Source organism: Dendropsophus ebraccatus, chromosome 1 (genome assembly GCF_027789765.1).
Source record: "Dendropsophus ebraccatus isolate aDenEbr1 chromosome 1, aDenEbr1.pat, whole genome shotgun sequence".
In the NCBI taxonomy this organism is placed as follows: Eukaryota; Metazoa; Chordata; class Amphibia; order Anura; family Hylidae; genus Dendropsophus; species Dendropsophus ebraccatus.
This window is the reverse complement of record NC_091454.1, coordinates 155,005,341-155,022,890: the sequence shown is the minus strand read 5'-3', so window position 1 is coordinate 155,022,890 and position 17,550 is coordinate 155,005,341. Positions and strand designations below refer to the sequence as shown.

The window sequence follows — 17,550 nt, the reverse complement described above, 5'->3', positions numbered from 1 at the left end:
GGTAGTGCGGCGCTAAAAAATTATTCACAGAATAACACACAATACAAAGTTATACAACTTTGTAATGTATGTTATGTCTGTGAATCGCCCTGTTCCCCCCCACCCCACCCCCGGCCCGTGTACCCGGAAGTGTGTGGTGCATTATACATTACCTGATCCGTGTCGAGGCCGTCCGCCATCTTGTGCCAAACGTCATCTTCGCTGATCGTTGCAGTCGCTTGTTTTTCAACATGTTGAAAAACAAGCGACTGATATAGCAGCGATCTGCTGCCGTCGCTCCGTTGAATAGGAGCGTCGGCAGCAGATGCTGCTATATCCTATGGGCTGCCCGGACAATCAGCGATCCTCCGAGCAGCCCCTCCCGCACTCACCCGCTCGCTGCAGCCGCGTTGAATAGGGGCGGCAGCAAGCGGGGAACGAGGAGCAAACGAGCGCTAATAGCGCTCGTTTGCTCCTCCAAACGACTCGTGGAATAGGGGCATTATACAGTATAGGATGGGGATGGTGGTACACTGCATGTACTACTACTGTACTGTATATGCACTCCAGCAGTCTTAGGGCCCTATTCCACCGGACGATTATCGTTAAGATTATTGTTAAATCGTTCGAATCTAAATGATAATCGTTCGGTTGAAATGCAGTTAACGATTAACGACCGAACGAGAAATCGTTGATCGCTTTCTAAGACCTGGACCTATTTTTATCGTTGCTCGTTCGCAAATCGTTCGCATTGAATAAGACATTGTTCGGTCGTTTGCAATAGATACGAATGCAATAGCGAATAAATAGCGAAGAAAAAACTATCGCAATTACGATCATAAGTAACGATTATCGTTCCATGTGTGAATGTTTTCAGGTCTTTCGCAATAGCGGTCGTTTGGGATCGTTAATCGTTAACGATTATGCAAACGATAATCGTCCGGTGGAATAGGGCCCTTATACAGTACTGTACAGGATGGGAGATTAATGGTGCACTGACTGTACTACTACTGTACTGTATATGCACTCCAGCAGTCTCATACAGTACTGTACAGGACGGGAGATGATGGTGAACTGACTGTACTACTACTGTACTGTATATGCACTCCAGCACTCTTATACAGTACTGTACAGGATGGGAGATTAATGGTGCACTGACTGTACTACTAATGTACTGTATATGCACTCCAGCACTCTTATACAGTACTGTACAGGATGGGAGATTAATGGTGCACTGACTGTACTACTAATGTACTGTATATGCACTCCAGCAGTCTTCTACAGTACTGTACAGGATAGGAGATGGTGGTGCACTGACTGTACTACTACTGTACTGTATATGCACTCCAGCAGTCTCATACAGTACTGTACTGTATGTGAAGCCTCACCAGTGCTAAACTTACCAGGTACAACCCACCATCCGCGCTCGCAAAAACCTTCAGATACCAAGTACTTCAAGACTGGGGGCCCGAAAAGTGTTTGAGAACCGAGCAAGAGTTTGAGAACCAAAGCAAACTTTCCTTTAAAATACTGCTTGAATTGAGAACCGAGCAGTTTGAGAACAGAGGTACCACTGTATTTATTTATATAAAATAGTTGAGGTAAATATTGATCTGTTAATTAAATTCTAAGAATAAAACTAAACAACATCACTGTATACAATAATTCCTAAACAACCAACAGGCTTTATGAGAACTTTCATTCAATATTAATGTTATGCCAATGCCAAGACAGCAACACATAGCCAACAGTCTGTAAAATTGGGGATTTTTTCTTGTGCCTCTATAAAACTTCCGGTATCTGATTTTTTGGGGGGGGGAATTTGAACAAACTATTGAGTTCATAGTAAATGTTACTATTGTGTTGGGGGGGGGGGGGGGGGGGGGGGAATCATTGTGTAGCTGATTTTTGGATAAGCTGTCCATCACACTTGACCCTGTTAACGGAGAGCCAAGAGGCCCCCATACTCCTTAAATAGTAAGTCGAACCCAGTGTTTGGTTCAGCAAACTTTAGTATACAAGTACTTTTGTTGTATACTGTGTATACTAGATGTAATTAGAGCATCCCAGGGATTTATTGTACTGCAACTCTGGCTCAATGGAATAGCAGTGAGTCTAGATATAGCACCCCAAACACAGTTTAACCCCAATACATATGTTTTCACACAGGACTGGTCTGCGTACCTGCAGGTAAATGTACAGGTGTGGATTTGTCTGCTGAACCTGGTGGATCCACTCCAAGCACATCCAGTATCCCGATATATACACTCTACTTACAGTGTCCCATAGAACAAAATTATATGAATATAACTCCCCAACAGATTTTTGTCAATTAAGTCCAAAATCCTTATTGCAGACTTACTGGTGATCCAAAGTTATGTCCAACCTCATGTGCAAAAGTGATATGAGAGACTTTGGGAGGAACATGGGATCCATAATTCTGTACAGTGATGATTCCAGTGTTCAAGGACTTTTTCTTTCCATCAGAGTACAGTTTACTCTTTTCACATATTCCACCTGAGCTTCCTGAAAGCAGAACATTGGAAAAGAATATTTCATTCTGAAAAAAATAGCCTGTAACCACCACAGTAACAATATAATAGGAGTACTAAATCGAGTAACATACACTGTCCAGAGAAAATCTGTAATTTCATAATATATAGCTTGCCTTGTATTCACATTATTCTTGATTGTCAATATGCTTTCATATATGTATCATTTTTTAATTTGTATTTTTGTATCACCGTATTCATATGCATTTTCTGTGATATACACGTCTACTTTTTCAGGACAACTACATATATAATCTTGGTTTTAAGTGGAATTGTATTTTCTATTTCTTTAACCATAAAAAAGGACAAAGTCTCCAGAATGTGTTGAAGCATAACACCAAGTTTGTCATTTTATTTAGGAAGCTGGAGAATGTCTCTCTTATTGGATGGATATCTAACCCGACGCCGGTGGGTTGCTTCATGTGTTTTTTCTTAAAACTTTTGGCTTTGGTCTAGGTTTGTTAGTTTAGAGAATGCTACTACCGCATGCAAACCTTAATTGCAAGTGAAAGCATGAACATGAAATATACACGCTGAAGGAACCCCATCATGAAAGCCCACGGGCACCATGAGCTGCATATATCAATAGTGCTTCTAACTTTTTATTTGCTTCATTTGAACCGGTCATAAAGGCAAATAAATCCCCAAAATATGGTAAGATGTGAATTTCTATAATGAGAAAGCTACAGCACTCTAGTAGTGCACCCTGAGGCACATCTCTGAGAGAACCTTTGAATAATAGTTGGAGATCAGCTTTCAGGCACTGCATATGCTTTTGTGTAGAAAGCAGTGACAAGAATTCAAGAAGAAAAAGCCAGTCATTTAGCCAGCAGTCACATGCTTGTACCATACTGTACTAGTGTGCGCTACACGTGGGAAGTCATAACAGAACAGCCATTGTTCAGAAGCCATCTCTCATAGGAGTCTTCTGTAGCTGCAAACGGAATCCCCTGCTGCGAAAACACACCTGCACTCATCTCATTTTTATTTCTAATACATCAATATATGAGCAGCAGAATATGCTGGGGGGGGGGGGATAATCTTTTAAACTGACAGGTACACTTTAAGATAATGACTTAAAAAGTTTAAAGGTAGATATGTAACCCAGCCCCTTTAACCGCCCACAGCCCCCGACCCAGAGTATACATTACCTGCTCGGTGCCGCGACTGTGTGTGAGGCTTCCGGACTCCTGTCGGTCCCCATCAGCCAATCAGTACTGCTGTGCACCAGTTGGCTGATGGAGAGAGATGGGAGAGGGCGGCAGGCGGTTAAAGGGGCTGGGTCACATACTAGCAGCGGAATGAACATTTGCAGCGTGAAATCCGCTGCAGATTCTGTACATGTGAAGCTACCCTAAACCTATCAATATCTGGTAAATATGTGTTACATACATCATTCATGTAACTCCTGAAGCCAACTGCTGACCATCGCTGTAGAAGTCATGTAAATGATGCGTGTGATGTCACTGATGCTGGACAGACAGAACCTCCAGAGGCAGGCAGGTGTTAAGTGATTAAAATCTGTCATTTAAAAAAACCTGACATGTCAGAGATATGTCAAAAGTTCTCAATGGTCGGGGTCTAAGTGTTCAGACCTGTACCCATGGGGAGAACGAGCCAGGAGAGGATGAGCTGCATCATGTCCTCACTCGGCTTAGAAAAAGAGAGTTTGGCTTATAATGGAGTTCTATGGAGCCCAACTCTTTTCTTACACAAAGCTGATGCACGGTCCTCTCCCCATACATTCTCACAATCGCTAAGGGTCTGAACACTCAGGCACGGACCAATCAAAGGTTTTGACATCTCAAAAGTTTTTAAAACGGCAGGTACACCAACTGTTTTACACAGGCAGGCCTAGGCCTGATAAAAGCTATCAGCACTAGAGATGCTTAAAGGGGTATTCCAGGGAAAATCAATAATTTAGCAAAGGAAAGGGTTAACCAAGGTTAACACTTTCCTAATATACTTACCTGTTGTTTTTTGGCCCCCCAAGGAGAGCTCCGGTCCGGTCACGTGATCTTGCAGCTTGTGGCTCGGATCCTCTTCTCCTTCCGGTTCGGTGACGTCACCCAGCCGGCGTCGCTCTCCGTCTCATCAGCAGTAGAGCACTGAACCCTGACTGGCTTGGTAGCGTGCAGCCAATCAGGGTTCAGTGCTCTGCATCCCCACACGCTTCAGAGTGGGGGTCCCCTGAGGCTGCAGTAAATTATCAGGGGTCGTCGGGCTCAGTGCCGGTCACCAGTTACATGGGCCGGCACTGCACTACAGCAGGTGAATGCGGGGTCTGGCGTCAATCATCACTCCGCAGAACCCCCCCCCCCCCCCCCCCACCTTGTCAGCGATGCCGACCGAGCCCCGGGAGGGGATGCGGCGGGCGGCATGACTTCATTCATAGCTACCAGAAACCCGGCCGCCCGCCGCATCCCCTCCCCCCAGGGACTCAGGGTCGGCATCGGTGGGGAAGTAATGTGTATCGGCTGCTGATCCCCCCCCGGCCCCCCCTCCCTGTGTCCCTGTCAGAGATCGCTCACCCCCACCCCCGGAGCGGAGCGTGCTGCTGGCCCAGATCTCTGCACTGGTCTGAGGCACCTGTACTCAGTAGCTGACAGGCTCTGTGTGAGTGAGTCAGGAGAGATTTCTTGCTCCGTACACAGAGCCTGTCAGCTGAGTACAGGTGCTTCAGACCAGTGCAGAGATCGGGGCCAGCAGCACGCTCCGGGGGTGAGTGATCTCTGACAAGGACACAGGGAGGGGAGGTCGGGGGGGGATCAGCAGCCGATACACATTACTTCCCCACCGATGCCGACCCTGAGTCCCTGGGGGGAGGGGATGCGGAGGGCGGCCGGGTGTCTGGTAGCTATGAATGAAGTAATGCCGCCCGCCGCATCCCCTCCCGGGACTCGGTCGGCATCGCTGACAAGGTGGGGGGGGGGGGATCTGCGGAGTGATGATTGACGCCAGACCCCGCATTCACCTGCTGTAGTGCAGTGCCGGCCCATGTAACTGGTGACCGGCACTGAGCCCGACGACCCCTGATAATTTACTGCAGCCTCAGGGGACCCCCACTCTGAAGCGTGTGGGGATGCAGAGCACTGAACCCTGATTGGCTGCACGCTACCAAGCCAGTCAGGGTTCAGTGCTCTGCTGCTAATGGGACGGAGAGCAACGCCGGCCGGGTGACGTCACCGAACCGGAAGGAGAAGAGGATCCGAGCCACAAGCTGCAAGATCACGTGACCGGACCGGAGATCTCCTTGGGGGGCCAAAAAACAACAGGTAAGTATATTAGGAAAGTGTTAACCTTGGTTAACCCTTTCCTTTGCTAAATTATTGATTTTCCCTGGAATACCCCTTTAAGGTTTGCTCATCTCTAATCAATACTAGTTTAAAGTGTCACTGTTGTTATAACTTTCAAAATCTAGATCAACAGTAGATGTGATATAAAGAAAGTTTGCAATTTACATTCATTTTTTTTTTTAGTTATGGAAAATACGGCACTTCCTGTTTTCTAATTTTTTCTCTCAAAAACCAGGAGACAGACAAAAACCATGAAGTCTTGTGTATCCCAGGCCATCGGAGCGCTCACAGAGAGAAGACAGTCATGTGACAGATGGACACATTAAGCTGTGAATGTCTGTACTGGCCAGAATTCCTGTGTTTAGGATAGCTTCACATGTACCGGATTTGCAGTGGATTTCACACTGCGAGTTTGCAGCGAAATCCGCTGTGGATCCTGTAGTGTGAAGCTGAATGGGTCCCATAAACGGAGGAGATCCGCTGCCTGTATGGGACCCGGCCCCTTTAACCCCCTGCCGCCGGCAGCCCCGGCCCCGAGGATACATTACCTACACAGCAGCACTGATTGGCTGATGAGAAGAGAGGGGAGTCGGGAGCCTCACACAGCCACGGCGCCGAGGGGTTAAAGGGGCAGGGTCCCATACAGAAAGCGGATCCCCTGCATGTATGGGACCCATTCAGCTTCACACTGCAGGATCCGCAGCGGATTTCGAGAAACAGACCAAGGGTAGCTTCACATGCCTTGGATCCGCAGCGGATTTTACACTGCGAGTTTGCAGCAAAATCCGCTGCGGATCCAAGGCGTGTGAAGCTACCCTTAGGGCCCTATTCCACCGGACGATTATCGTTAGCATAATCGTTAACGATTAACGATCTCAAACGACCGCTATTGCGAAAGACCTGAAAACGTTCACTCATTTCCATGGAACGATAATCGTTACTTATGATCGTAATTGCGATCGTTTCTTCTTCCGTATTTCTTCGCTATTGCGTTTGTATCTATTGCGAACGACCGAACGATGTCTTATTCAATGCGAACGATTTGCGAACGTTTTGCGAACGAGCAACGATAAAAATAGGTCCAGGTCTTATAAAGCGATCAACGATTTCTCGTTCGGTCGTTAATCGTTACTGCATTTCAACCGAACGATTATCGTTTAGATTCGAACGATTTAACGATAATCTGAACGATAATCGTCCGGTGGAATAGGGCCCTTAGTCTGTTTTTTATAACCAGCACAAGTCAGAAAATCTGCCTTCAGGAGACTGGAGCTGGATTTCTGGTAAGTTCAGCTTTGTTTTACAGCAAGGTAACAAAAAAATAATGAATGTATATTGCAAACTTCCTTTCTATCACATATAGTGTTGATTTAGAAAGTTATAACGACAGGTACACTTTAAGGAGGCTATTATATTATGTATCAGCAATTTACACCTGAGAAGACGCCCAGACAATGAACAATTGCTTTTAAAACTTGCTTAAAAGATGAGCTCAGAAAACAAATGCGTATTTGCTCTTTTCCAGGCTGATTGCTGAGCCTATTACACAGGGCAATATCAGCCTGATCGACCGTAATTGGCCCATTAAGAGAGCATATCAATCTAGAGCTGTATGCACATTTGTTGATAAGCTTGTTCAATGTTAAAAACTATAAACCATAAATGTATAATACCTGACGGAGCTCCAACCCAGGCAAGCCCAAGGACACCATCATCGAAATCTCTGTCTGTAAACACATAGGCCAAGCAGTAGTCATCATGGTTCTGTTCAGAGTTTAGCTCCAGGAACTTCTCAACTCCAATATTAGGAAATCGGAAGGGATTTGAGGGATCTTTCTCATCAGCTGTAGTGTTGATCTGGAAAAAAAAATATCCTTACTATGCAGAATGTGAACTGCTGGAAAACATGCTGAGGTGTCACAAACAATTGGTCCTTGATGCAATCACAGTAGTACTGCACTGCTGAAAATTCTTATTATTGCTCATCTGCAGGATGCTTGTGAAATCTCCAATGCTATTTGCTGATCATGTGATACAAAGCAGCACAGCTTCAGTTTGCATTACTGGTAACATATGGTGAATGATACTGGCTCAATGGTCCATGTGTTACCTTATGTCTGAGCTTTAACATGACTTATATTACCATAGGCAGCTGTGCAGGAGCAGCAGTTAAGCCTGGAATGACTATTTAATATAGTCCTCAGGAGGATGCAAAAAGTTTGCTTTCTTTCTTAGATCACCAATCACATGGTCCTAAACAAGTCTAAAAATTCGCTTGTTAAAGCACACGGTTTCCAGCAGTAATAATTTTTACCACCAATGTGTGATTTGGGTAAGGTTGTCTGGATGATACTAAACCACCGAAAGGTTTAGCCTTGTACTAGTAACTTAGTCATGCTGCAAGCTTAGAGCTTCCATGGTATGTTCACATGTATGGTTTTCTTTGTAGTTTGGCTGCTTCAGTTATAGGATTATATAAATACACAATTGTACATGAAATTCTTTCAGGGCATAACCTAGGCATCAATGCTTACAATCCAATTAGTAGCAGCTACTTACCTCAATGGACAGCATGTTTGTAACTGTTGCCTTGTAGCTCTGGCATCCAAAGTACAAATCCCACTAAGTGAAACAGTCAGTCTAACCATTTTTCGGACGAAAGTTGTTGAAAGTGTATTACCGCGTAACATGATCCCCTTTAAGAGCCAGTTCACACTGAGCAAAAGCGGTGGAACGCTCTGCCGCAGAATCCCGCCTGCCTCAGTGTGACACTGCTTCTCTTTAAGAGGGCATGAGCTCCTCCGTTTCCGTTGCTCTCCACTCAAAGAATTGACACATCAATTTTTTGAGCGGAATGCTGCAGAGAGCGGAGGCGTGCAAGCCCTCCCATAGAGAAACTGTCACACTGAGGCTGGCGGGATTCCGCGGCAGAGAGTTCCACCGCTTTTGCTCAGTGTGAACTGGCCCTTACAGCACATGCAGACAGCGGTGATGCCACCTATTGCTAGTGAAGGATTCAACATTAAAGAGACTGTCACTAGGTTTTTTCTGCCTATTCAAGTGTAGCATAAACTAGTGACAGCGAAGCTGAACAATATTGCTTATATTGTTCTGTGCACCTGATTCAAAGAGATCAACCAAAATAATATGTAAAATAAGTAGTCCTCTCCATTATGTGGATGTGCTCAGTGGTCCTGGATACTCATGAGCTCCAGCAGACTCTGCCCACTAGGTGCTGATTGGCAGTCATCTAGCCATGCTGTGTATAGGCAGTCAACTGTCAATCGGCAGCTGGAGGGCGGGGGAGGGGTGCTGCACAAATCTCATTCACTTGCATATCAGGAGAATGGCTGAACAGAAAGATTTAAGTTAGGTATACATTGTTTTGTTCAGCATTTCTGTAACAAGTTTATGCTGTCCTCAGTTTATGCTGCCCTCATTTAAGGCAGCATAAACCTAGTGACAGACTCTAGTGACAGATGGTGTAAAACAACATGAAAGAGGGAAACAATCTTTAGAAATACTTACTCGAATACGCTTCACCATGAAGCTTATGTTTCGAATACCCATGAAGTCCGTTGATTGATAAATTGTATCAATTGCTTTCACATGGCTGGATATCTGTTGAACAGCAAATAAACATCTTATTTAACTGGCAAACAAAATATGGATTCAGCGGTTCGTTCTGGGAAATCTAAGGCCCTATTACACCAAAAGATGGCTGACAGATTATCTAACAGATTTTTTAGCCAAAGCCAGGAATGGATTTGAAAAGAGGAGAAATCTCAGTCTTATCTCCACAACCTGTTCTCTGTTCATAGACTGTTCCTGGCTTTGGCTAAAAAAATCTGTCAGATAATCTGTCAGACATCTTTTGGTGTAATAGGGCCCTTAAGCACTTTCTACTGCTCCCCCTAGGGCATAAAACTAAGGAGACATACCACCCCACACTCCCACTACTGTGCGACCTCCTGGTCCCAACTGGTTTCCTGTTCTACCAGCTTCAAATTACATCAGTGTTCCGCTAAGCCCTACAATTGGATGAGCAACGAGCAGGACATAAATCAGAAGCTGGCAGAACAGGAACACAGTTTGGACTGCAGGAATGAACACTAGGAGGGGTGGAGGTTAGGGCAGGTAAGAATGCCTTGTTAGTAGCTTTATTTCATGGAGAGGCAGGGAGTTTTAAGGATTTTCCCAGACATCCCCTTAAAAAAAAAAGGAAAAAAAAAAACTTCAAAATTAAGAAAAATCAGGCAATCCATATTGATAGTAGGTGTTGGTAACCGCTTCCCTGCCTGCACAATGACCTCTGCATACGCCACAGAAAATTTCTGGAACATTCTTCCATACATGTCAGTAGGGTCACATTCTGTTTCCAATGTTCATTGGGCTTGAAGAATCTCTCTAAATGCTGCGCAAAAAAAAACTGCCAATATGATCTCACCCATGTTGATGTACAAAAAAAAAATGTCATTAAAAATTATATTATATATGTATATTTATTTTTATTTTTTTAAATTATCTGGCTCTGATTGGTTTAAAAAAAAAATCCCATTAAGTGTGAGATCAATGAGAACCTACTGCAAAGCCGCCTATGAAGCAGTAAATTACAGACTGATTTATGATCTGTAACCTGGATCCCTAGTACACAGCATGCTGATGGATAGAGGCTAAAAGCTTGGGTGATCTGTGCATCTATGTAGCAGAGTGAGATCATTACTGTAGCTAATGGAAACCAATCTGAGTAAATTGTATCAGAGAATTTCCACCACAGACTATTATGGCTACAGCAGATATACCATTAAAGCGGTGGGGTTTTTAACCTACTGGACCCCCTTAAATATTAAACAATTGTTTCACTGCCTTTAGGATCATACTAATGCACAAAACATCTTAAAGGAGAAGTCCAGCAAAAAATGTTATTAAAGTATTGTGTTGCCCCCCAAAAGTTATACAAATCACTAATATATTCTTATTACGGGAAATGCACATAAAATGCTTTATTCCCTGCACTTACTGCTGCATTGAAGGCTTCACTTCCTGGATAGCATGGTGATGTCACTTCCTGGATAACATGGTGATGTCACGACCCGACTCCCAGAGCTGTGCGGGCTGTGGCTGCTGGAGAGGAGGATGGCAGGGGGATGCTCAGTGTCCCTCCAGTGCCCTGTGTCCCTCAGTGTCCCCCTGCCATCATCCTCTCCAGCAGCCACAGCCCGCACAGCTCTGGGAGTCGGGTCGTGACATCACCATTTTATCCAGGAAGTGAAGCCTTGATGCAGTAGTGAGTGCAGGGAAAAACACTTTATAAGCATTTCCCGTAATAAGAGTATATTGGTGATTTGTATATTTTTATTTTTTTTTCGGGGGGGGGGGGGGGGGGGGGGGGGGAATACAATATTTTAATTAAAAAAAATTCACCTGGCTTCTCCTTTAAGAAATGTCCATGCTTTAAAGATATTAGTAAGAAGGCAGTGATCTTCCTGCATAATGTGCCCTAAGAGACAGTATAACATGCTTAAGTACCAGTGATTCTGTTCAGGTTCTAGCAGGATATTTGTCCCTATTTAAATGGTCATACTCAAAATCCATGGCAAGGCATATAGCCAGTTCAGGCAACACTTAAAAGGAGGATCCATCATGCCGGAAAGGACTTAATGTACTACGTTGCTTTAGAAAATACATCCTCCCTTTATGGCTGCCACTTTCAATTTAGCTTTAAATGCTAGGATGAAGCATAACACAGTATTATTTTATAAGACTTTTACCCAAAGGATTTCCAATCCTAAATGTTCATGAGACTGTCTACATTTCCTTTGTGAGGCTTGGTTATTTCTAGTAAGGAGACATGCTAAATTCATCCCTTGACATCAACATACAAAATGAAGGCAGAAAAGGCTCCAGCAAAGAGCACAAAAACGGAAATTCACACTTTTCAATATAAATTACAAGTGAAAAGCAAAGCACTGGCCTGAGCTCAGAGTCCATTACTATAATGATATCTCATGAGACGCAGACTGCAGCTGGATGATAATGCGTTCAGAAACACTAAGGGTCAGAGATATTAAAACTTTCTGCACTTGTGGAGGAGTTGGATCAGGGGAACACAAGACGAGAAGAAAATGAGGCAGATTAAAAAGATAGAGGAAAACGTTCAATCTACGGAATAAAGTGGATACATCGTCTGGGAACAAGGTTTTATATACACCGGTGAAGCCCTTCAATTGTCAATTTAATTATAAGAGATAAGGTACTCCCTGAGAAAATGCCAAGCATTCAAACTTTATATACAGCAAGCACAAGGAGAAAACAAGCAGATTTTATTAACCTTGTGTTTTGTCTTACTTCAGCAAGAAACCAAAGTCAGTTCTGAATTTACATTACACTAAAGAAAAACTACCATCCCCCTGGTGATGCCAGCAGAGGTTCACACTAGCTGTAAACTACCATACTGTATTTATTCACTAGTGCCAGCAATCCTTTAGAGAAAAGAATGGCCTGTTTCTGAGAAGTCCATCTAGTTTTCTGGAAGACTAAAGGAGAAAGCAGTCTATGGAGTAAATTAATAGCACTTAAAGGGGTAGTGCGGCGGTAAAGAATTATTGACAGAATAACACACATTACAAAGTTATACAACTTTGTAATGTATATTATGTCTGTGAATGGCCCCCTTCCCCGTGTCCCACCACCACCACCTGTGTACTCAGAAGTGTGGTGCGCTATACATACCTGTCACGTGCCGACTCGTCTCCGATCTTCAGTCTGCGATGTCGTCTTCGGAAGGCCGGGCCGAATCCATCCAAGCGTCCTGAGTGCCGGCCGCCCTCTTCAGCGTCATCAGATGCTCAGCCGCGATTGGCTGAGCACAGTTTGGCTCAGCCAATCGCGGCTGAGCAGCTGATGACGCGGGGGTCATTTGGGGGTATATTTTTGTGGTATTTATTTAAACTATAAATATTACAAAATTATGTTTTGTTTTGGTCAAAGTGACACCCCACCAGTTTTTGTTTTTCCTTGCTGAATTATGAAGCCAAGCTAAAAAGGTTGCCCATCATTGGCAACCATTCTTTAGACCATGCTTTTTTGACAGAAACTAGCAACATGGCACTAATAACTTATGCACTTAGGGCTTATCTTACCATGCCCCTCCAGCATCTGTAAAACAATTAAAGCACACTTACTTCACAGACACATGTAGTCAGCATGTGCATTATTTTAGGCTTGGTTCACACTGCATTATTAGAGGCTGTCCTAGGTTAAAGAAGTTAGCCAGCAAATATCTTTCTTTCAAATTAACTAGTGTCAGAAAGTTATATAGATTTATAGTTTACTAATATAAAAAAATCTCAAGTCTTCCCATAATAATCAGCTGCTTTATGTAATGCAGGAAATGTTTTATTATCAGTCTGACGGAGACAGGAACTCTCCAGAGAAGGAGGTTTTCTTTGGGAACCCCTCTAGAAAGCCTCTCCTGCTCTGGACAGTTCCTGTCTTGGCCAGAGAGGTCAGACTGATAATAAAACATTTCCTGTTTGGGAAGGCGTGAGATTTTTTTATAGTAGTAAACTACAAATCTATATAACTTTCTGATACAAGTTAATTTGAAAGAAAAAGATTTTCGCTGCACAACTCCTTTAATGTTGGCTTCCTATCAAAAATGAGACATCAACATATACAGCAGCGTACTGCAGCAAGCCCATCCAGTTTAATGGTCCAAACTAGTAACTACATTCGGGTCATCTGACGCACATATACATTTGTTTACAACAGATCACTTTTTTTTTATTCCCACTTGATACAAATGTGTGTTGGAAGGAGCCTGAACCAGCTGACTGAAGCATGTCACAATCCCATTTTGGCAGGATGCTAATGTACAATATACCTATAATGGATTGAGTTCTTAGCGTTTTATTTTTAAAAACTTCTCCCACTCTCTAAATAGCTTCATTTGACACTAGAGAAAGAGATATGGGTATAGCATCAGGTAATCTTATTAAGGGAGACAGCACCAGTAACAGCCTGCTACTACCTATACACACCTAAGTGTAGGCAGTAGCAGGTGATAACAGGGTCATGGTTGCTGATACATACTTGGCTAAATAGATTTACCCAATGCTCTGTCTTTAGCATCAGGTGATTAAACTATTTTTATTTCCCCCAGTTACATCTGTTTTTATTTTTTCAAAAACAAAAATTACACAAAAAGGGGGAAAAATCTGATGACAAATATGAAATGATTAAGAGTTATTTTCTTTTACATAATAAATACTTTTAAGTTCAGGCTAAACTTGGGAAAATGGGAAAACCACGCACTTACAGAAACTCTACCTACCTCTAACCCAGTAAGTTTAAAGTAAATGTACCATCAGGTACATTCGCTTTAAGTGTTGCACATGAAAAGAATGGTGCTGGGAAGCCGGTGCCACAGTCCTTTTTTGAAGTGCATCCCAGTTCCTGCGCACAGTGCCAGTCTATTACCGAGCACCAGCCCAGGCTGACCCACTGGAGGCTGGCCAGCCCACCCACAGTGTGACAAAACCCCTCCCCTCTGTGAGACGGCTTCATTAGAATCAACGGAGCCGCCGTGTCCTAGAGGGGCGGGAGTTTCCTCCCACTGGAGATGGGACAGCCTACCGCTCGGTAATAGATCGGCGCTATGCGTGGGAACCAGGCAGTTCAAAGAAAGGATGCCGGCGCCTTCTATTCACGTGCAACACTTTAAAGCAAATGTACCTAATGGTTCATTTGCTTCAAAGTAAAAGAGAATAGAAAAGAGAAAAAATACCAGTTGAACTATTTTAGATGAATAGCGGAAATTCTTTTAAATATTCTTTAGAAATGGGAAAGAAAAAAGTGCCACTAAAAATCACTTAAAGATGCAAAGGTAGTGAAGCGACACTTAAGACATATGGTTATAAATGGACCTGACAACCCAAACAATTTGCATGTAGTACAGCAATCTCAACATGCAAGAGATGTTACCTGGGCAATCACAGCTTCCCTTGCCTCTCCATATCTCTTGTAGAACAGATGGTCAGTCTGGATGTAGAGCTGGCAGGTATTCTTCTCTGCCTGCGCTGCACGCCTCTTTCTGAGGATGACTGGGCCAGTCTCTTCATGCTCTTCTAAGTGTTCCTAATGGCAATTACAGATATATGTAGTGAAAATCTAACTGCTCCTACTATAGCAAACACAGTATAAATGGATAATGATCAATAAGAACTAGTGGGAGACTCTAATTGGTATTAATGAGACTGGTAACTGCTCAGCAATGTAATGTTCAACTAGAAACACAAATATCTAACCATGTGTTTCAATAAAATTCTCTCAGTTTGACAACCTGAAATAAAAAGAACAACAAGTTGCTTCAATTTACATTTTAAAGGGAATCAGTCAGGAGTTTCATGGTGCCCAAGGCACAGGCATCATGAAAAAAGGCCATGCTCCCTTCACCACAACCAGCTATGAATTACTGCGAAACACTGGTTTAAATCGTGGTCTAAAAACGAGCAAGGAACTAGCATACATCTGGGTGGTCCCAGCCTCCTTTTCCACACCAGGGAGGGTTTGACTGACAGGACTCTTAAGTTACATAGAAATAGGAAAAGATAGGTAAATCAAGCCAGTTGCATTGGAAGAAGCTGGCTAGGGATGTTATTAAATAATGAATTTCCTAAACCAAGAAAAGGTTTCAGAGAGAACCATAGTTGGTTGTAATAAGGGAACCTGTTTCGGTTTCATGCTGCCTGTGATTTGTGCCCCACTCAGGGATAGCAGTAAATACAGCATGTGGCCACCGATTATGGCAGGTCTTCACCGGTGGCCTATAAATAAGTGACCAAAGGAGAACACCAAAACATCTGTCACATCTGTGGTGGATAGGTGCAGCTCAGCCTGATCGACATGTATTTCCCTATATATACAACTGGAGTTGTATAGGGAGATCATCTACCAGACAATTTCCTGATGCCATGGCTCAGTTTTGAAAGTAAGTTTTTTCTCTAAAATGCTGCAGTGATTTTGTATAAAACTTTGTATATTGCAGGCAGCATAAAATCCCTACAGACTGCTTTATTGTTACCACCTGACAGACTACCCGTAAATGCATAATGCTGGTAGCAATTTATCCAACAAACCTCTACAGTTGCTTAGGAATTGCATTTTTTTTGTTTTTGTCACCAAACCTAAATTAGAAACCTTCAAAAAAGAAAAAAAACTGTAGTAATACAAAATAATCTAGATGTTTTCATAACTACAATCCTACAATGATGGGAGATGAAGTGATGATCACAGAAAGGAAGGGGCTTTTTTTTTTTTTTTTAAACTTCCCATCAATCCAATTAGTGACCTCTCTCACTTTAAGCTAGGAAGAGGCGATAAAGGATTTTATTCTTTTAAAATGTCCCTTACCTGTTGTTTGGTTGGATTACTTTGAGCTGACTTCTGATACATTTTCATCCTTTCAAACACAGAGTGATCTGCACATCCCCCCTGAGCGCCATATTTATGAGGATATTCTGTAAAGCAAAGATCAAGAAGGTTACACAAGCCCTTTGTGTACGTTTTAACACAGCACAATAGAGCAACGCCTAGTTGCCTTTGTGAAGCACACACTCTGCTAACCTGAAGAGTGTAAAACAATAATACATTTGAAATAATATCCATCAATGGCATAAAGTACACGAACAGGAAATCCCAAACCCAACCGAAGTCAACAGATGGGTGGGGCTCACAGTAGGTACAAACTCATAGACTTTGGCAACAGATGCGGTTTTAAGCTTTGTTCACTCTATGTAAAAACAACGCTCGTATTTCATAACAACAGCTGTTTCAAAATTAATGTCCGTTGTTTGTACTACAGCCATTGTTTTTGCATAGTGTGAACATAGCCTTAAAACTGAGAACATATGTGAATGCATCCAGAATACAATTCAACTTTACCATTGTTGCCCTACTTAAATAGAAAGCTTAGGACTTATTACATTTCAGCAGATAAAAGTAATCCATTGTATCATTTATACAATATTTCAACATTCATTCTGTATCAAATCTAATTGTTTTGAAGAACTCTTCTGGGCGTCCTTCAACAGGATTTCACACTGTTTACTACCAGTGATAAAAATCTACCCTGGTCATGTGATGAATGTTACAGCTCTGATGACTACTGTATACGCTAATGGGTCAGAGCCCTGGGTGTCCATGACATGATCAATACTGATTTTTATCAAAATGAATTTATGTAGGCAGCATATTGGAAAACCAAGAAAATCTTAAAATGTTATCTGCACAAAGCTGCCGTTTATATTTTCTATGTTCCTGAAAAATAAAACAGAAAGAAGAGCATATAACAAGCCATGTTACATTAACACATCTTCTACCCAGAGTTTCTATATTTTCAAGGTGTAGAATTTATGGTGCAGACAGCACATGCAGATGGGGTTTGATGGTATGACAAGTAAAATTGTTTGGACACTGGTGACCGCGGGTAGTTGGGGGTTTCTACTGCACGAACTATCTGCACCATGAGGCATGACCCAAGAGCGAGCCTCCTTTCCTACACTCAGTTACAGGTATTCCACATCACATCACATTTTGCAAGAGGTTATTTATAATGTTAAAAGAATCGCAGAGGTTAAAAGAGCAGAGCAATTCACTGTAAATCAATGTTTTTATCTTTAAGGAGCACTGACTCTTGCCCCTTTATAATAAGAGTAGTAACC

The 17,550-nt window shown here is 42.8% G+C and overlaps 1 protein-coding gene across 1 annotated transcript in view; it reads right to left on the bottom strand.

The window, feature by feature from the left end:
* ADAM10 (ADAM metallopeptidase domain 10) overlaps positions 1-17,550 on the bottom strand; it is a 125,388-nt gene that overhangs the window by 12,903 nt on the left and 94,935 nt on the right. The window contains exons 5-9 of the mRNA XM_069982269.1: positions 16,241-16,347; positions 14,813-14,965; positions 9,356-9,448; positions 7,501-7,684; positions 2,342-2,505 (exon numbers count right to left, since the gene is read on the bottom strand). Coding sequence (XP_069838370.1) covers positions 2,342-2,505; positions 7,501-7,684; positions 9,356-9,448; positions 14,813-14,965; positions 16,241-16,347 — 701 coding nt within the window. The remainder of the gene's footprint in view (positions 1-2,341; positions 2,506-7,500; positions 7,685-9,355; positions 9,449-14,812; positions 14,966-16,240; positions 16,348-17,550) is intronic.